General features: G+C 46.5%; 1 protein-coding gene across 4 annotated transcripts in view; it reads left to right on the top strand.

Annotated features, from left to right (window-relative positions):
• The window catches only part of NTMT2 (N-terminal Xaa-Pro-Lys N-methyltransferase 2), a 690,813-nt gene extending 675,613 nt beyond the window's left edge, over positions 1 to 15,200 (top strand). For all 4 annotated transcript variants that reach the window (XM_078686827.1, XM_078686836.1, XM_078686844.1 and 1 more), the window contains one exon: positions 14,684 to 15,200. In XM_078686827.1, the coding sequence (XP_078542953.1) occupies positions 14,684 to 14,940 (257 nt within the window). In that variant the 3' untranslated portion in view covers positions 14,941 to 15,200. The remainder of the gene's footprint in view (positions 1 to 14,683) is intronic.
• Positions 15,201 to 21,744: the final 6,544 nt, after the last annotated feature.

The raw sequence follows: 21,744 nt of genomic DNA, 5'->3' as shown, positions 1-21,744 counted from the left end.
GATAGTGTATCCGACAGTACTTGTCCATTTAATACGGCATATTTATGCTATGACTCTATTGAGTTTGTAAATTTCAGTGAGTTCATTGAGTCCATGAGTGGCTGCATTGAATTTCAAAATTAATATTGCCTCCCGTTTGGATAATTTGAGATCCAAAACTCCTCCTCTTATGTCTTTCTCTATTTTTAGAGATTACTGTCCACATCAGATCTGATTCCTTGTGATTATGTAGACGCCAGTGATTAACCAATGGGGCTGTCAGTACATTATTGTTGATTCTTGATTTATGTTGCTGAATGCGTGTCCGGATTTCTTGATTTGTTTTTCCGATATAGATCAATCCACATGGGCATCTGATACTATATATAACGTACCTTGATCTACAGTTGGTGAATGCTTCATGTTTCCATCCTATGTTGTTATGCTTGAAAAGAGTTCCTTCAACAGTGGTATTGCAACAATTGCATGACCCACATTTGTGGTATCCCTGGATAGGTGGTAATCTCAACATCGTTCTTAAATCAGTTGGGTTTGTCTGTGGTAGTGCTGCCCGTACAAGTTGGTTGGCTATGCTTACATTTTTCTTAAAGGCAAAGAGTGGTTCCTTGAAGAAAGTTTCATTTAGATTCTTTAGTAAGTGCCAATTGTTTTTTACCACTTTCTTCAACATGTTCGAGTTAGGACAAAAGGTGGATACAAAGACCATCCTTTCTGATTCTTTTTTATCCATTCTCTCCAACAAACATTCACGGGGAGTCCACCACGCTCTTTTCATGGATTTTCTTAAAAGCTTTTTTGGATATCCAAGTTGTCTTAAATTGATTGTGAGATTTTCTGCATGTTTTTTATACTCTTCCTTATCATAACAAGTACGGCAAGTTGTCCTTAAGGTTGCGCGGGTGATTGCTTTTACAGTGTAGGGCTTTGTTGCGATCGGTTGGCTTTTTGTACAGTGTCGTGGCTAGACCGTTCTCATGCGGATAAATTTCAACGCATCTCGTATATTCCATTACGGACCTCAGCCACAAACTGACAAGTAAGCGTGAGCTTCAGTTGATATGGTCAGAACCCACATTGGAAAGATAAATGAAATGACAACGTATTTATTCTCCCACAGGGCTGGCTGATACGCGTCCACAGTCGACCTCCGTGATTCAATTCACAAGTAAGTCATGCGCCCAACCCTAGACAAAACTGATTTTTAAATGCTGTATATCTGGTATTGATTGGTTCCCTTGTCTCACACAGATTTATGTTATTTGGATTGTCTGTTGCCCAGACGGGTTGATTTTCAAACCCCAGTCAGCTCAAAAACTTTTGAGGTAAGAGAAGGAAGCTTGAGTAATGGAAGTTGTAGGAAGGTTACCATCATTATTGTTATTTTCATAAAGAAAGGTTTTACTCTCTTTTTTTCAGCCTCTTGTCCTGATGAGAACTCCCCCATTCTCGTGAGTTCGAAACGCGTAGACAATTTATGCCATACCAATTAAAAGGAGTGATCTTAAAACTTTCTTTCAACAAAACTTTATTGATGGAAATTTATTTATTTTTATGGCTTACTGTGAATATTTCAATTCCGGTGTGTTTTGTATATGTATAAAGATATGAATGGCTGTGTATGCATGAGGGTATGATTGTTTGTGAATGTAGGAAATCTCTATGTATTGTTGAAAAACTGTATTTGTAAATATTGTGTAAATTTATATATTGTGTATAGGAGGTTGTGCCATGAATTGGTAAAAAATAACCAAATGTCTGTTTTTGAGAAGCAAATTTAAAAATAAAACAAAAGATTTATTCAGACACGTTTGTGTCAAATGACCATAGTGCACAATTCTTATGGTTTTTTTTATTTAAAGGAAATAGTGATACAGTATTGGCATCTTTGTTGTTCAATAGTAACTTCTAGAAGTGGCACTTCCACACCAGACAACTTACATCTGCACACACCGTCGTGCAGCATTTAATTCCACACATCAGGAACTACCATGGACACACACATTCCCAATGCATTCCTATGGAAGGGCAGGCCAATCTCACAACATGCACTCAGAGTGCGCACGAACTTTACACTGGGACCCAGTGTTAAAGTGCACAGAAGCCAAAGACAACTAACACCAGGTCACATTTAAAAGCAAAAAGTTTAGGCGTGAACCTGCCAAAAGGGCCAAGCCCAACAGTAGGGGTTCTGTAATTGAAATCGCCATCGAAAAGATTTTGTTCACTGTTTTTAATGAAACAGACCCAAGCCCACTATGTTTGGAAGTGATATTTTTAGAAAATTTCAGTTTTACACCAATTGGTAACAGTATGTTCAATAAGGATCAGCCATATTTATCTGGATGATCAGGAAGGTTTATATGCCATGGTCCCAGAATGATAATTTAGGGACCAATTGTGAAGTTGCTTTGGGAAATAGCATGTTTGATTTGATTCCAGAGGTTCCTAATATCATCACAGTGGAAGAACATATGTTCTAGGTCAGCCATATGTGCTGTGCATTTCCAGAATGTGGAGAAATCAATTAAGCCCCTCTTATTAAGTATCTTAGGGGTTAAAAAAGATGTATGATGGATCCATGGTTTACCTTGGTATAGTAGGGGGGTGTTATGTTTTTTTGAATTTTCAAGGATATAGATCACTTTTGATTTGTCAATGGACTGACAATAAAATAGTCAACAGAGCTTTGCATTTATTTTGAACATAGGAGGTAACTTAAGGTTTTGTTTTATTGAGTATTTGGTGCATACTCAATGCTTTGTGACTACGAGATGCCACTTGGTGAGAAAAGTTCTGGTGTCTGATTCATGTAGCTTTTTGTTTCTCCTCAAGGCAACTTTGAGCCTAAGAAATTTGTAGAAATCCTTAGTTGTGAGCTTGTATTTCCCTACTGCATTCAAATGCAAAAGAAAGCTGATCCCTAGGTACATTTTCAAGAACATTCATCCAACAACCGAATACCTTTGCTTACTCAGTCTTCCCAGATAACTTTCTTCCCATCTATACCTATGTTAGGGCTAAACTAGAAGGAAGTAAGAACTGACCCCCAGAATTGGCTTGAAAATCAATCAATCCATCATAGCATTTGTAAAGCGCACTACTTACCTGTGAGGGTCTCAAGGCACTGGGGGGGGGGGGAGTGCTGCTACTGCTCGAAGAGCCAGGTCTTGAGGAGTCTTCTGAAGGTCAGCAGGTCTTGGGTCTGCCGTAGGTAGTTGGGGAGGGTGTTCTAGGTCTTGGCGGCGAGGCGGGAGAATGATCTGCCACCGGAGGTCGCTCTTCGGATGCTGGGGACTGTGGTGAAGGTGAGGTCGGCAGAGCAGAGCTGGCGGGGGGTGTAAAAGCTGAGTCATCTGTTGCGATACGCTGGTCCGGTGTTGTGGAGAGCCTTGTGTGTGTGGGTGAGGAGCTTGAAGGTTATCCTCTTGTTGACGGGGAGCCAGTGCAGGTCTCTCAGGTGGGGTGTGATATGACTGTGGTGAGGGATGTTGAGGATCAGGTGTGCAGAGGCTTCTGGATGCATTGAAGCTGTTACAGGAGTTTGGCTGAGGCTCCAGCGTAGAGGGCGTTTCCGTAGTCCAACCTGCTGCTGATGAGGGCCTCTGGTGACCGTTCTTCTTGTTTTGGTGGGGATCCACTTGCATGCAGAGGGTGTTGAAGCAGGCGGAAGAGACAGCGTTGACCTGCTTTGTCATGGAGAGGGTGGACTCGAGGATGACCCCTAGGTTGGATGCGTGGTCGGTGGGTATTGGAGCTGTTCCCAGTGCGGTCGGCCATCAGGAGTCGTCCCAGGCCATGGGGGTGGATCCGAGGATGAGGTTGGCTTTGGCGATATGGGGTCCTTGGTGACGGAGAAGATCAGCTGGGTGTCATCGGCGTAGGAGATGATGTTGAGGTTGTGCAGTCGGGCGACGTGGGCGAGTGATGAGGGAAGTTTCGGTGCTGTGGTTGCTGCCGAACCCGCACTGGGACGGGTCCAGGATGCTGTTCTCCTCAAGGTAGCGGGTCAGTTGTTTGTTGACGGTCTTCTCGATGACCTTCGCCGGGAATGTTAGCAGGGAGATGGTTCTTGAGGTCCTTGGGGTCCGCCTTGGGTTTTTTGAGTAAGGCGTTGATCTCGGCGTGCTTCCAGCTCTCCAGGAAGGTTGGTGTTTCGAAGGAAATGTTGATGGCTTTCCGGAGATGGGGTGCGATGGCGGTGCTAGCTTTGTTGAAGATGTGGTGTGGGCATGGGTCTGACGGAGATCCGGAGTGGATGGTGTTCATGATCTTGATGGTGTCATCGTTGTCCAGGAAAGCAGGCGGTTGGTGCGGATGGTGGTTGTGGGGGCGGAAGTCTCAGTGGTTGTCGGGGCGATTGTGGCATTGAAGCTGTTGTGGATGTCTGCGATCTTGCGATGGAAGAAGGTGGCCAGCGAGTCGCACAGGTCTTGCGAAGGTGGGATGTCGTTGAAGTTAGAGATGTGGTTGGAGAGTTCCTCCACAATGTTGAAGAGATCTTTGCTGTTGTGTGCGTTGTTGTCTAGGAGGTCTTTGAAGGAGGCCCTTTTGGTGGATCTGATAAGGTGATGGTGTCTGCGAATGACATTCTTGTGGGCTGCATAGCTGTCTGATGTTCGTTCACGGTGCCAGTTCCTCTCTAGCTTTCGGCAGGTTTGTTTGGAGGCCTGGGGGGACTTCAGTGAACTAGCTGGCTTTCTTGCTGGTGCGGTTGTTGGAGGTTTCTTGAGCGAGCGAGGGTGTTGGCACAGTTGTCGATCCACTGTCTGAGGTTGCGGGCGGCAGTGTCGGGGTCAGTGGGGTCGGCGGGTGGGGTCCGGGTGAGGGTGATGGTTAGCTGGTCTTAGGTGACTGTGCTCCAGCAGCGGCAAGTCATCTGTTGGGTGCAGTGGTGCGTGGTGCTTTTCCGGAAGGTGAAGTGGTTGCAGTGATGGTCCGTCCAGTGGAGTTCGGTGGTGTGGCTGAAGGTGACATGGGAGCTTGTGGATAAGATGGGGTCAAGCGTGTGGCCGGCAGAGTGGGTAGGTGTTGTGATGAGTTGTCTTAGTCCGAGGTTGGTGAGGTTGTTGATCAGGGTAGTGGAGTTGGTGTCGCTGTTGTTCTCGAGGTGGAAGTTCAGGTCCCCGAGGAGGATGTAGTCCAGGGAGGTGAGGGCGTGTGTGCTGACAAAGTCGGCGATGGAGTCGCTGAACTGTGGTTGGGGTCCGGGGGTCTGAGGGTGGTGTTGGGGTCTGTGTGGACCTGGAAGTGCAGGTGTTCAGCGGTGCTGAGGGTGTCATCGGCATTGATCGAGACTCTGAGAGTGTTCCTGTGGACGATGGTGATTCCTGCTCCGTTGGTGGGGTCCCTGTGGGTGATCTTGCAGTCTTCCAGGATGGCTATGGCGATGTCGGTTGCTGAGGAGGGGTTCAGCCAGGTCTCCGTCAGGAAGGTGATGTCTGGGGAGGTTGAGTCAAGTAGGTCCCAGAGTTCAACTGCGTGTTTGCGGGCGGAGCGGGTGTTGAGAAAGATGCATCTTAGGTAGTTGGGTTCAATCCTGGTCGGTGGGTTGGTGAGTCGGATGCTGGTGAAGCTGCAGTTCCGGCAGGAGAAGGGTCTTTGGGTGCGCTTCGGGGAGGCCAGGCAGCAGGTGCATGTTCGTCCGGTGTTGAGTGCAAGGAGGGTGCTGGCATCGTAGCGGTGTCTGGTGTTGTGGCAGTCGTGGGGACCAGGGGTTCAGTCAATGGGCGCGGTCCAGGCACAGATGGGAGCAGACGGGCTTGCGGCACGCCCGCTGCGCTCGGCCGTGCAGCAGCTGCCATAAGAGGGGGAGGTGGGAGGGAGGTGCAGCTGGGAGGGGGGAGTGAAAGAATGGGCGAGCGGGGGGACAGGGCCGCAGGGGACGCAGCAGCGGCGGAAAAAAAACGTAATTTAAAACAGAAAAACAGCACAATACCAGAAAGCAGACCTACGACCTACCACTGGCCACCAGACAAAGCATTTATACAAAATTTTAGGAGCCCTTATAAAGTTGTTCAGTATCATTTGTCAGTGTGCCATCTTGGATATAACTGATGTTAGTATTTTTAGACCCAAAGATAGCATTGTATTATATATCAGCCATGATCCGTTTTTAGGTCATTCCCCTTTCTTCCGTATGAGAAATATTTTATTTTAGTTAATATAGTTCACAAATATTATGCACATTATTAATAAGGTTATTTACACCTATATTTTAACTGTGGGGGCAAATGCCATCATCCAAATATTACTTTCACAGAGTGTAGGATGTACTTGTGTTATATGAATATATTGTGGTAACAAAACTGAGATCATTATGAGCAATATGGAGTATCATGAGCAATGGGGCGGAGCTTGCCTGGCTCCAAGATGGCCACGGCGTAAGAACGCTCTGCTATCCGTTTTAACAATCCACAAAATATACTTACTTCCCTGGATACTATGGCTCCAGTAACTGCTGCCGGCAAGGCTGTGCTCATGGGCTGTCGATAGAGCCCAGCATTGCAGAAAACGGACACTCCTGACTACGGTTATGAAGGGTGATACTGCAAGTCTTATGGGACGCTAGCCAGCGAGGCCTATTGCAGAGCCCAGCTGGGTCGCTTGTTATCTCTGGAGCCGTGGGCCCTCCCTTATGGTGCGCAGGGGTGGCGTCTGCGGGGTGGTGTAGTGCCCAGGAAGAAAAAGTTGCTGGTGACACTATCCCTACCAAACAAGAAGAGGTGAGCGTTCAGCATGAGAAGATCAGGGAAAGCGATGTGGTGCTTTGACTGCACACCCCGAGCTAGCAAGGCCGCGAGGCGGCCAACAATTACAACAGAACACAGCTGAGAGAGAGACCTGCTATGCCCCCTCTATATGACACATGCAATACAGGAATTAAACTAGGGCACATAAAGTGAGCTTGTGGAGAGCGCTTGAGGCCAGACTAGCATGCAGGGGATTGCTGTGACGCGGATGGATTGCTTTACACAAACTTTCCCACAAGGCAGCCATCATATATACAGTAATATAATTACATAGTATACAACATTACAGTTGGCAAAACAACACACTGTCTCTCATAAGAGGGTCAAACAAGGATTGTGAAAATACAAATCTTAGAGACACACTGTTTGCAGAGGGCGTAACCAGCACCAAAATGCTTGCCTAATACGGTAATTTGCATCATACATATATGTTGGCTTTCATACAGAGCAATAGCAATCTACCCTTAAATGCTTTTTGACTTTAACATATGCTTTTTGTAATGAATATGTTAGGGCTACTCGGTTTGTCATAATTTTTCATTATAAATTAGGCCTATAGCCTTCAATATTGGCTTATCACTATGAGAAATTCTGACCTTTTTGTGGATTCATAAGTCTACGCACAAGACAACCTTCAAGGATACGGTAATAAAATTAAAAATATCTTCATAATACAGTTGTCAAAACAATAGAAATTCCCTACTAAGGGGCAGATTCCGATGTTGCCAAAAAGGCAGTCCCAATGCTATCCGTAGGCTTACCTCACGACCGACTCGTATCCTCAGCCAGAAAATACAAACTACGAAGTACGATGCAAATAAGTGTCCGATTTCTGACCGCCACGTCCACTTGCAATCCAGCAACATTTTACAAATGACCAGGCTTGATCAGCGTGTAAATCGAGTCTTCCGGAGGCTCTTCATAAGCTGTTTCCTGATACGCAAGTACGATGCGCAATCCGTACGCGACTTCCAGGGTGGAGCATCCAGCACGTCAGAGTATTCAGATGAGACGTAATAGAGCTCTAACTCGCACCAAAACAGGATCAACAGGGACGAGACAGAGCTGCCATGTATCCAATCGTGCATGTCTTCCCAATACTGTACATCTACGGTCGACTCAACCGTAATCAACGCTGTCATCAGAGACGGTAAGTCAGACACCTACCACACACCAAAACGTGACCAGCAAGAGAAAGGCAACAGCACCAGATGGGAGAGGATGCCTATAACCCCCAGCATTCTCCACCCCATAGGGGGTGGATGCCTATCACTCCCAGCATTCCGCACCCCATAGGGGGGTGGATGCCTATCACTACCAACATATTCTACCCCATAGGTGTGTGAATGCCTATAACTCCCAGCATTCTTCACCCCATAGAGGGTGGATGCCTATCACTCCCAGCATATTCCAACCATTGGGCGGTGGATGCCCATCACTCCCAGCATCCTCCACCCCATAGGGGGGTGGATGCCTATCACTCCCAGCAGTCTCTACCCCATAGGGGGTGGATTCCTATCGCTTCCAGCAGATCCTAACCATAGGGGGGTGGATGTCTATCACTCCCAGCATATTCCAACCTTAAGGGGGGTGGATGCCCATCACTCCCAGCATTCTCCACCCCATAGGGGGTGGATGTCTATCACTCCCAGCAGATCCGATTCTAACCATGGAGGAGTGGATGCCTATAACTCCCAGCATTCTCCACCCTATAGGGGGTGGATGCCTATCATTCCCAGCAGATCCTAACTATAGGGGAGTGGATGCCTATCACTCCCAGCCTTCTCCACCCCATAGGGGGTGGATGCCTATCAAACCCAGCAGATCCTAACTATAGGGGGGTGGATGCCTATCACTCCCAGCCTTCTCCACCCCATAGGAAGCTGGATGCCTTTAACTCCTAGCATATTCCAACGATAGGGGGGTGGATGCCTATAACTTCGAGCATATTCCAACCACAGGGGAATGGAATGGAGAGGGTCTTATCAAGCGCAACTAAGCCCGGAGGCATCAAGGGGCCTAGCAAAAAAAGATCAGCAATTGCCAGATAACAAGCATTACGGATATGCCTTGGAGAATAACCATGTTTTCAGGGCTTTCCGAAAGTTCTGAACTGATGGCTGAGTTTTAATTCCAAGTGGCAGGCTATTCCAGAGTTTAGGGGCTACTGCTGAAAACGCCCTCCCACCCCATTTCGTTCTGCGAACACGGGGAACCACCAACAGACTCTTGGTGGAGGATCTAAGAGCTCTCTCCGGAGCGTATGGAAGTAGCAGTTTTCTCACGCCCTCGGCCCCCTTACCAGTAAGCGCCCCATAAGTCATGCAGAGTGTCTTAAAGACGATTCTAGACTCAATAGGGAGCCAGTGTAAGGCTTTCCTGGCCGCCGTGGCGGAAGATAGTCTGGGAGCGTCCAGCACAAATTTGGCCGCCGCGTTCTGTACTGTCTGGAGGCGCTGCAAGAGACCTTTATTAACCCCCGAATAAAGAGCATTACAATAATCAAGTCACGAGGCCACCAATGCAACGACGACCCGCTTACGAGCCTGCGGAGACAAATAATGCTTGATTTTGCGAAGTATTTTAATAATGCCCCAGCAGGTAGCTACTGTTCTATTAACCTGCTGTGCCATTGAGAGATCAAGGTCCATAATTACTCCCAGGTTCTTGGCGGAGTCGGTAGGAGTAGGGCAGATTCCCAACGAGGGAGGCCACCATTCAGCCGTCCAGATGTTAACGTTACCACCGAAGACCAGAACTTCGGTCTTCTCCCCATTCAGTTTGAGTGAGTTGTTAATCATCCACTCAGCAACCGCCTCCATACAACTTCTAAAGTTATGAATGGGAGCGTGCACCGAACGGGGGAGGGACACCAAGATCTGTGTGTCATCAGCATAGGAGACTATCTCCATCCCATATGATCTCACCAACCTGGCAAGTGGGGCCACATAGATGTTGAACAGGGTCGGACTTAATGCCGACCCTTGGGGGACCCCACATTGCACAGGAGTGGGAGGAGATAGAAAGTCTCCTAGCTTAACCCTCTGCTCCCTCTGATTCATAAAAAAAGCCAATAGGCTCAAGGCCACGCCATCTACCCCTATCTCCCTCAGACGAGATGTTAAAACAGAGGGAGACAGGGTATCAAAGGCGGCTGTCAGATCTAAAAGAATCAGCAGGGAGGTATGGCCTTGATCAACCTCAGTGCGGATGTCATCAAACACAGTCGTCAGGGCCATCTCTGAGCTGTGAGCCCTAGTGAAACCGTGTTGGGACTGATCTAACTGTCCCGAGTTGTCCACGAACTCCACCAGATGCTTATTTAGGTGGGACTCCAGCATCTTGGCAGGGGCAGGCAGCAGGGAGATAGGGCGGAAGTTCTTGAGCACATCAGGGTCTAGTGTAGGCTTCTTAAAGAGGGGCTGAACTACAGCACTCTTCCATTGATCGGGAAAGATACCATCCCTCATTGCTCTGTTCATGATGTCTAAGAGCGGGGGCAATAGGGTATCTCTGCAATCCTTCAGAACTTTAAGAGGACACGGATCTAAAGGAGACCCGGACCTCAGCTTGCTTAAAAGCAAGTCAAGATCCTGGAGAGAGAGCGGAGGAAACATAGATAGACTCACAGTGGTGGCAGGGACAACCACTTCAAGAGGGGAAAGAGCAACACCAGGAGAGGAAGGGAGTATTAAAGCCCTTTGAGTATCAAGGGCCGAATGGATGTCAGCAATTTTCGTATGGAAATGTAGGGGGGTAGATGCCCATCACTCCCAGCATTCTCCACCTCATAGGGGGGCGGATGCCTATAACTCTGAGCATTCTCCACCCCATATGGGGTTGGGTGCCTATCACTCCCAGCATATTCCAATCATATGGGGGTGGATGCCTATTACTCCCAGCATATTCCAAATATAGGGGGGTGGATGCCCATCATTCCCAGCATTCTCCACCCCCATAGGGGGTTGGATGCCCATCACTCCTGCATTCTCCACCACATAGGGGGCTCAATGCCTATCACGCCGATGCAATCTCCACCCCACAATAGTGTTCATGTGTGTGAACTGACACCACAATGTAGACATGAAGATCAATATCTGACAAACACCCATCACTGTAGTGACACAGAGGTGAATGTGGGTCAATCCCCCAGCATCATCAAGCACATAGGTGGAATGGGGTATAACCACCTCACTGTAGTCACAAAGAGGTGATTGTGGGGTTCAATCCACCAGAATCATCAAGCACATAGGTGGAATGGGGTATAACCCCCTCACTGTAGTCACAAAGAGGTGAGTGTGTGATTCTATCCCCCAACATTATCAAGCACTTTGGTGGTATGGGGTCTAACACCACCATCACTGTAGTGCCACCAAGGTGAATGTAGGTCTCACACCCCTAGAAGGTTTTGACAAATATGTGTGTCTTTGTGCCCAAACACACAGGTGATATTGTTACAAATTAGTGGTTGTGTGCCAAACAAACTCACGACTTATGAGGCTAACACTGCAGTGCGTTCATAAATACCCTCAGCCATGTGCAGACCTCCATTGCCACTGGGGGCTAACACTGCTGCAAAAGTGCAAATGGACAATGTAAGAAGTGACCATCAAATAAGCATTAACACACTCCTTCATGTACATCAGCCAGACACAAATACAATTGAGCATATCTGAAACTACCTAATTGCTGAGATCCAGTTCCACACTCAGGCAGCTATGGCAATTCAACTGAACATTACAACTAATATACAGACTGAAGATGATTGAGTCCCAGGACCAGTACAGAAAATGATATCTATCAAACCTACACCACATGCCACAGAAAGCTAGTAGAACTACATGGCTGAAGATGCACAAAGATAACCAAACTGCCAAGCTCACTAAAATAGATGGCAGATCAACTACATGCTGAAGTGGCTTGCACACAGGTGACTCAGGGAATACTAAATGTGTCAAATGTAAGTTTGCACACAGTGCAGCCCACATCTCGAACCAATCATGAAGGACCCCATAATAAGCACATTGCACTGGGGCACACACATCACAGACACTGTAAGTCAAAGAGGCACATCAATAACTGTCATACTTAGCACACAGCAAGATTCTCAAACATGAACATCTGCAGGGACAACAGTCTTGATATGAAATGGAACTTGAACACAGGTGATAACATGACACCCACCTTGGGCCCAGGACATGTCACAGAGAGAACACAGTGCCATTAACCCCTACCGCGCTACCGCGTTTTCCCGCTGTGCGCTGATTTTTCAAAATCACGTTGTTTATGACAAAGCCAGCTCGTCATCCGCGTAGCGCAGGTAACGCCCATGACGAGCTGGCTTTGTCATTAACGCGGAAGGGGTTAAATGATCTCCCAACTGTGGGAGCTCAGCTGTGTCCTGCTTGGCCATATCAGGGGTCCACCATGTCTGAATTACACACGGTCATGGATCCAAATATTACAACACACTGAACACTTTGTTTGCATCAACCTCTGTACATGTGTGCCTCCAGAGTCATCTCCATGTAGTCAAACGTCATGTTAACCAAGTTGTACTGATGCGACAGATGACTTGTCAATCAGCAAAGCGCTATCCTGCATGTCAATCGTAGATGGGTGTACCTAAAAAAAAAGGTACAATGTGTAAAAATCCCAGTACGGCCTTTGTGCAAAAGTGTAAGTCAAAGATGTGAGTGTCTTAAAAGCATGTCACATTCCATGTACAAAACATTGTGGTTCTTGACAACCTGAAATAGCAGTCAATGCTGACTCTGATACATACGTTAATAGGACACATATAACATCAACCACATGCGGTCCATCACATTGCCCAATCAGTATTGTCATAAACAAATATTTCAACACCAATTTTATTATACAAGTTCACAGACTGAGGAACATGAAACCCAAAGCTCCTAAAAAATGCTTTCTTCAGCCTTTCTATCAACACTAGAACTGCAATAACAACAGGGCCAATGGTCAGTCCATTACAAAAAGTCCTTTAGGGGAATGTAATGAACTCTCTCCCTCACCTGCCTGCACTGCTACAAGTAGGGACCATATCCCCTCAAACGGGCATCTGTAAGGGCATGCCAGGCACCACAGGAACATGACTAGGGGTGACCTCCTGGGGTTTAGGGAGGGATGGGAACTGGGATGAAGTCTCTCGACTCTACAGTGGGCTGTTCAAGTTGAGGGGGTGGGGGCTACACTGAAGTGGCCTGTATGGGCTGAGAGGGTGGTGGCTCCACTGAAGTGGCCTGTTCAGGCTGAGGGGGTGGGGTCTCCATTTGAGTCTATTCCATGTGAGTGGGTAGGGGCTCCACTGAAGTGGCTTGTTCCATTTTAGGGGGTGGGTACTCCATTACAGTGGAGAGGGTGTGGAGGAGAAGTGCTTGTGTGAGTGGGGGAAGGCCTGAGCTTCTTGGGGACTTTGTAATTGGGTGTGTGGTAAACTGTGATGTGGTGTGAGGTCTGATCCTTGGTATGTTGGGCCTGGGACTGTGAGGAAGTGGATGGGGGGGTGAAGTGTGGTATGGTTGTGCTGGTACAGATTTTAGAATTTGGTACCAGAATTTGGTGCTGGTACAGATTTTAGAATTTTTTAATTTAAGACAGTATGTTGGCAACACATTGAGCAAGTTCCCTTCTTGTGGAAATTAATTGTATCATTCTCAGTTGGAGGCAAAAACTATGAAAGAGAATGTTCTTTAGCTCAGGTGGGTTAAAGTACCTAAGCTCACACAAGTTCACACAGTAGCAAGGCTCAGTGACTTCCAAAAACACCAAAACATCACCTCTATGTGTCGTTCACGCAGAGATTGCACTTTGCACTATGTTAAGCCCCTTGACAGATCAAATTGCATCTTGTTTAACCAAATTGCTTTGAATTTCCGTTGTAGTAAGCGTACACCAGACTGGTCTATTTTTCCTTGATAACCAAACGTCCAAATAATGTTCATAAGCACAGCACGCCTAGGGAGGGGCCGTCCAATGGAAGGACAATGATGGGGCTGCTACACCAACACTCCATGCAGTACACAGAACATTCACAGGTAGGGAGATAATGACAGGAAATGAACCTGAACAAGATACTACACAGTTGTGGAGTGGATTCCTGTGTGGCCATTCTGGTTGCCCTTAAATGATGTGTTAACTGGTAATAGTATCGCCCTCTGCCTCTCTTGCTACCAAAAGACTGTTGCTCTGGGGGCAACGGAAGGGTTGGCCCCAAGCTCTGGCAGTAGCAACTTTTAGAATCCAATGAGCGAACAGCGTTTCATTTGAAAAGTAAAGGATTCGCAGAAGAGAATAAAAGCAAGAGTTAATTGGAATATAGGTAGGACGACATCGGAGTAAATGAAAAAGTTCATGTGTGAAAAGGAGAAGAGATAGGACATTAGTAGCAGTAATGATGTTCAGCAGTGGCGAATAAAGAGAACTGGCCGATTGTTGTAATGTTCTATTTTTGATTTTTCAGTTTTTTTACAAGTTAATATAGGTAAAGCTGCAACTTGTGAGTTTTCCGCCTTTTCCTAAAGAAAAACAGGTCGTTTGTGCACATTATGTTTTTTGGTAATGAGTTCCACAGTTCCAACTGTTGATAAAATACATTGAAATTCCTCCGATTTCATTAGCGCCGTGAACCCCTTTTGCACGTTCACACACTCAACAAAAACCCTGTAGCATAACTGGCCTTTTTCAAAGTTAGGGTTTCTGTGCTCTAATTCCACACCTATTACTGTGTATTTAAATTTCTAACTGACACTTCTGTCATGTAGCTGTTTTATTTTATCTAATGCAAGTGCCCTTTCACTGGCCTTGTAAAATATATTTTAAGTGGAATACAATGTGTGTACAGAATTGCATAAACCAAATTTGAAACCTTGATCTTTGCAAAATGCTGATGACATGCATTTCGTTTCCTCCAGGCTACTTGACGGATAAGGACTTTCTGGAGTTCCTTCGCAGATGCAAAAGCGGCTTACGACAGAATGGAGTCATCATCCTCAAAGACAACGTGGCCCGGGATGGCTGCAGACTGGACCCCATAGACAACTGCCTGATTAGAGACATATTCATTCTCCGAAGCATCATATACAAGGCTGGCTTCACCATTCTCAGTGAGCAGAAACAAGATGGCTTCCCTGAGACCCTTACCCCTATCTGGATGATCGCCATGCAATAACAGACTGGGCACTTAATGCTTTTTAAACCAAACAAATCTGAAAGACATTACAGCGTATAATGAGGTCTATCAAATAATCATCTTTACAATTTCTCCCCTGAAAGAAACATGCATTTCCTGTGTGTAAATGAGAACACAGCAGGCTACACAATTCTGCTGAAGCTTTTTTTAATAATTTGACATAGAATATACTAAACTTCAAGCAGCAGCAGAATGCTTTATAAAGAACAATAAAAGCCAAGATGTGATTTGAAAGTATACTTTATTGTTGGTTTCACTTATTGACAATATATAACATTTTTGTAATTAGAGACATTGTAGAATAAAGTGATTTTCTAGAAGCGCAAATCTTTTATGGTACATACCGAAAGGGGCTTTAGAAACCCTAGTCTCCAGGTCTCAAGGACCTCAACAAAGCAAATAGGCCGCAACCCTTCCCTAGTCTTTTGAATACAGAGCATAAGAAAGCTTTTTGAAACCAGAAGGTTGCACCGTATCTCAAATGCTTGCTATTTTGGTCCTACTTTGCATCTGCCCAACAACTAGTCTAATCTCCTTGAATGATGGGTAGTCTCAATATAAAACGATGACATAAAATGATTTGGGTATGTGCCTGGTTTCTATCTCTGTTTGCCTGGTTTCTATATCTGTTTGTGCTGGCTTCTGATAACCCAAATGACAAAAACAGCTTGGATACCAATTGGCTCAAGTTCAACATTCTAAAGTTTATCACCATAAAACTGTATTTAAATTTGATGCAGTGAGATAGATCAAGGTTGACAATATTATATGGTAAACTGCCATGAGGTTTTATACATTTCAATGCTGTTCAGAATCTACACGCTTATAGATAAAATCAATATATATGTCGTCAGAGGTGTTGTGCAAGTCTGCCGTACTCAGGAGACAGAAGTGACAGTAAAATAATATTATTTGAATTGGGGAATGTAAGAAAGTGGATTATTGGAGGAAATGTGAGTATTCGCCAAGTGATAATGTCACAGTTCTGAACGCGGTCTAGTTAGGCCTCAATAATTTAAACTTGAGCTCAACCCTTGGTAGTGGATGAACACAGCTGGCAGGCCTAGCTTAGAATACATTTGTAAAGCATTTGCCAATGCCAAAACAGTGAAGTAGAAAACATTGCACCATAAAAAACTCACTCTAGTTTATAAAAGTAGAGTAACATTTAATGAACAAATAGATGCCAAACAAAAAAATCAGATGTAGGGAACCGGAGATATCATTTTTAGAAGTCGAAATAGAGCCTAAAACGACAAACTGTAAAATGCAGCTGACTGGTTGCGCTAGACTGGGTTTCAAGTCAAAAGGTAATGTTGACCGTTGAGCCCCCGGGTGCAGGGACCAGGCTGTCCAAGTAGAAAGTTTACCTTCCGAATGAGGGCTGAACAAGGGTGGACTAGTGAAGTGTGAGTCTTCAGTTTGAGTCTCTGCTCTGGCGGGAGACTAGGTGCAGTCGTCACCAAAGGTGTGAAGCTCCTAGGGGGTGAAGTCCAGAATCTGTATCAAGAGAGTTCTAGCCAGCAGTCAGATGGTGCTCAACATTGACCTTAGTAAAATCCTTCTACGTTTGGACTTAGAACATTTTCAGCAATTTAAAATTCTTTCAGCAGGGGAAACGAAGGAGTGGAATCTGATCGGCTATTCCATGTCACTGGCTGCTTCTTCGGCGTTGGTCCCAGTCTCCACTGGCTCTCTGGAGGAAAAGTTCTGAAAAAGTATTAAAGTGTCCAGTTTTGCAGGTGTTAGGGTCAGAGGAGGACACTGTAACACCAGCCAAGAGTCCAAGACCTTGTGAGCACCACTTGGAGTTAGTACGTACTCTCCCAGAAGCCACCAGCAGGTGCCAAGGCAAATCCAGTTGGAGCTAGTCAGCTGGGCTCTTGGAAAACATAGGCTTCCTGCAGCATTTGTAGCCCAGAAGCTTAACACGAGGTCAGCCAACTGATCCTTGGAGTCCCCTTCTTTGTCCTGTGTGCCAGTGGGAGCAAGCCAAGCCCTTGGGGTCTCTCTCCACTGATTCAATAGCAGGTGCAGTTCTTCTTCTGTCTTCTACAGGTCCAAACATGTTCTGCAAAAGGTATCCAGTGGTGCCTCATTTCTGCCTGGTACTAGCTGGTGGGAAAGCGAGATTCCATGACCAATAGGGAAAAAGTTCCCAAGTGTAACCCAGTCCATTTTGACATAATTTCCTGGGAATATTACCCTAAACAGTAGCACAGTCCACTATTCTGCCCAAGTCCACCATGCCAGAACCTTTCTTCCCCTAGGCACAGCTCCGGGCGGAACCCTGAGGTGAATCTAGGGAAATAAGAAACTTCACTTGTTGACCCGTTCGGAAAGAGGTTTCCATCCCCACTTGGATTAGTGCCATCCTGACTACCTGGACTACGGAAGCGCTAGGAGTGAGTTACATCTTCCTGCGACTGTGGATGCACCTAGGAACCTTGTGCAGTTGGTGGGCACATCCCCCAGGCCATCTCCTGTCGATAGGAGGTTACATCTCCGTCCACCCAATTCCCTTTTTGTTCCCTTTCCTGGGTGCCATTCGCACCTCCTTGCAGTGGATCAGCAGGCTGTTCGGTTACAGTCGGGAATTAACTCTAAAAAGGCTACTAGAGGTTTTACCAAGAAACAAACATTTAGAAAGAGGCTAGATCAACGACCCTGTCAGACATGTGCCCCAGTACTATGCATAAACAACAAAAGAGAATATCTGAGGCTCAAAAAGTGAAATACTGATGTGTGTAATGGTAGGTACCATAAAGTAAGGTTGGACAAAAGTGCAATAAGTGCTACAAAACAACACAATCCCACAATTGGGAAAAAGTGCCCATCAGTTCCCAAACGGTTCCGCCCTAGTCATCATTTGGGCTCTCCTTAACCAGGAGAAAGTTTTTTTGTGTATGTATGAGTCACTTAATGTTGTTGTGACGATTGAACTCAATATAGATGATACATGAATTATGTAATGGGTGGAACCAAGATAGTTATAGTTATAGTAGATATGGGTAACTGTTTTGCAGTGCTTGAATGTGAATAAACGTGAAGTGTATTAAAATTAGGTAGAGATGAGTAGAAGGAAATTAATTTTAATAGTTTCTCTCAACTCTCCCAATATTAAAAATGTATAGATGTGAATTAACTGGCAGATTTAACAAAATATCCACCTGCAAGTAGGGTCAACATGTTTCAGCATCGGTGACTATAAATACGTCACTGCTTTCATCAGGACCTAGATATATACAGCTACTGCAATAAAGGAAAAAGAATACCTGAATGATTTATGGATATTCCTTATTCTTCTCCAACCTAATTGGTAGGAGGAAAAATCATCACCCCACCTGGCAGCAGCTCAGGTGTGTGGGGCACCGCTCTTTCCGTCGGTACACCAGGCGTCCCTCTGTGCTTGCCCCCCCAGCAAGCACAGAGGGACGCCTGGTGTACCTATTGCACTTTTGTCCAACCTTACTTTATTGTACCTACCATTACACACATCAGTATTTCACTTTTTGACCCTCAGATATTCTCTTTTGTTGTTTATACTAGAGGTTTTAAACAGAAAAATAATGACTTTCAAAAGTTAATATTTAATAAATGGTTAGACAAAATTCGACTTTAGAATTAAATTGGACTTTATTTACCTAGGAAAATAAGTGTCTGAAGTATTTTTCTAGCTAGTGCCAATTTGAAGTTTGCTCAATTAAGTGTAATGTATGTATGTATTTATTTCTTATTGAGCGCGGCTGTCACCCAAAGGGTATCCTGGCGCTGAGACCTATCCATACATCTGTTACCTAGGCTACATTACTCTGGGGAACAAGTAAGTCTTAAGGTTCTTTTTAAAAATAGGCAAATCAGGGCAACTCCTCAGTGCTAGAGGAAGGGTATTCCACAGCTTGGCGGCCGCAAAACTAAAGGCACGACCACCCATTCTCACTCTGTTTATTTTAGGGACTTTTACCAAGAACGCCGAAGACGATCTCAAAGGTCTGGCTGCCTGATACCAGAAAAAGAGGTTCTGAAGAGGTATTGGTCCCAGTCCATACAGGGCCCTAAAAACAAGTGTTGGACCTGGGCCTCTTGGCAGGGTCATCCCTAAACTTTTTGCCTTCCTCCAATACTCTCTCTGACCTGTTTTTGTTGGTTTAATGACTCTGGGCACTTTGCCACTGCTGACCAGTGCTAAAGTGCATATGCTCTCCCTGTGTAAAGTGTACATGTGATTGATGTCCATGATTGGTTCATTGGATTTACTGTTAGTCCCTAGTAAAGTGCACCAGGAGTGCCAGGGCTTGTGAATGCCAACACTGCTAGTGGGCCTGCAGCGCTGGTTGCGCCACCCACAGAAGCAGCCTTAAAATGTGTCTAGGGTCTGCCATTGCAGAACCTGCGTGCAGTCTGGTACTGTCACCCTGGCTGGGCAAGTGCACACACTTGCCAGCCCCTAAACCTTCCCTTAAACTTCATATTAGTCACCCCTATGGTAGGCCTGAGGGCAGGGTGCATTGTAAGTATAAGGTAGAACATGCCCTGATGGGTGTGGCATGTTCTAATAGTGAATTACTGCCAAATTCGTTTTTCACTATTGTAAGGCTACCTGTTCCCTTCTAGGCCAGATGGGCTGCTGGAATTATTACACTCTATAATCCCAGCAGGCTCAGGGAACATGGTAGAAATTCATGTTTAGTATGCCTGAACTCAGAATAATAAAATACTTCTTTTAGTAAAGTTTATTTTAATATCCTGTGTTTGCAAATGCTACTTTTAGAAAGTTAGCATTTGCTTGCCTAACCATTTCAGCCCGCCTCTGCTTGGATGTGGATCTGACTGTCTGGTGTGTGTGAGTGACAGGGCTGGGAGTTGACAGGTAGTGAATAGCCAGATGACACCTTAGTGGGTGGTGGGAGTTTCCCCTGAATGATGCATCAGGCTGTGCTCTGCCTCCACAATGCTGGCTCCGCCCTCCTGGGGAGCGACTGATGACTCAGCCTGCACCTGGCCCAGGAAGGACCGAAGCTTGTCAACAAAGTGCTCAGGCCACTCCTGCCCTCACAATGCCGGCTCCGCCCCCCTGGGGAGCGGCTGATGTGCCTGCACTCACACTGAATACAGAAGCCAGAAGTACCCACAACAAGTACTCAGAGACTGAAGCAGTTATGCAGAGGCCCCCCTGGCCAGTGAGAACAAAAGAAACTGTGTATAAAAGTAGGAGCCCTGCTCCTTGTAAATTAGATCCAGTTTGCGCAAAGAAGAAGCTCTGCCTGAAGAGAAGGACCCTGGAAGCTGCAAGGAGAAGTACTGACTCTGACCCCAAGAGACTGGCCTGTAGTGGGTGCCTTGCTGCTGAAGGAGAGCAGGAGAAGAAAGACTGAAAGACTTTGCTTTTATCCACCTTGTGCTAAAACTTTTACCAAGATCTCCAAGGGCTTGCTGTGAACTTGCCCCCTGACCAGCGCCCCAGGAACAGTGGGCGCTACCCTGTCCCCCTGGAAGAAGGAGCTGCTGTGAGCCAGCAACCTGATCGACACAGCTGCTGAAGGAAAGAGGAGCGCGCCGTGAAAGAATCCCTGCGCCCCTCCTACGAGGCCCTTGGCACCCCGACCCGCCGAGCACCGCATCTGCTAACTGGCCGGCACCAGGTGACACCGAAAGGCCCAGCCTCGCTGGCCTAATCACCGTCCCTACCGCCTGCCTAACTGCGAAGCACCGCAAGAACGGACTTGGCCAAGTATCTGCTGTGACCTGAGAGGCTTGTGTGCGCCTCACGCTGCTACCCGGGGCTCTGCCCCCTTTTCCAGGACCTGAGGTGTGTCGCCGTCTACCCGACCCGCGCCGCAACGCCAACCTCCGAGCCAGAGCCGAGCCGCCGCTCGCTCCAACCTCGGGAGGAAGACACCGCGACGTGGACCACCGAGCCGGCCTGCACCCGACCCCTTCAAAAAGACAAAGGTACTGTTTCCCGTCCCGCGGTGCGAGCCGCTGTCCCACTTCGCTCGCACCGCCATCTGCCTCAGCCGGGTCCCCGGAGCCGCGCAGTGAGCACTCCCCGGGCCCCCGCTCTCTCCCCTGACAGCCGTGCAGCGCGCTCGTCAGGCTGACAGTGACTCCCCGGCCGCCGATCCCGCTAGAGGCGTGAGATTGGGCAGACCGGGTCCGATCGTTGGCGCAGAGAGGCCCTGGCTGATTGAAATTCTTGCTGGAGGAACGTACCAGGACTAGGGAAGAGTCCGCAACCCTTTTTAAAAAGCACCAGAACAATTCTTTTAACGCTGATACAAAGACCTGTGACATAATCAGAGAGTAACTGGAACTATTTTCTTAAACTACGCAAAGACTGTATTTACAAGCCTGATCTAAAGATATATATAAAGAAGATATTTTTACAGAAATACAGTCTAGTGTCATTGTGTGGTGGGTTGATGGTCATTGTGTGTGATGTTGCAAATGTTTAACCCTATGTACTCCAGAGTTTAGCCTAGACTGCTTGCGCCACACTACCTAAAGGGCGAGTAGGGGTTATTTCTGGGAGTAATCCTTTGCCCTGACTTAGAGGAGAGGGTCCCTGCTTGTCGCAAGTACAAACCTGCGCCAACCAGAGACCCCCAATTCTAACATTGGTCGCAGCGGTGAGGATCTCGAATTTACATTTGCAGTGTCCATACATTGACTATTGACCATTGCACAGTGATGACAGTCCAGTAACTAAGCCACAGACTTTGTTTTTTTTTGGATTTATGATTTGCGAGAAGAGATCTCCATGTGTTTTTGAAGTCATGCCTG

The sequence above is a fragment of the Lissotriton helveticus genome, chromosome 1_1 (assembly GCF_964261635.1).
Source record: "Lissotriton helveticus chromosome 1_1, aLisHel1.1, whole genome shotgun sequence".
NCBI classification, from domain to species: domain Eukaryota; kingdom Metazoa; phylum Chordata; class Amphibia; order Caudata; family Salamandridae; genus Lissotriton; species Lissotriton helveticus.
This window is presented reverse-complemented; position numbering and strand designations above follow the sequence as displayed.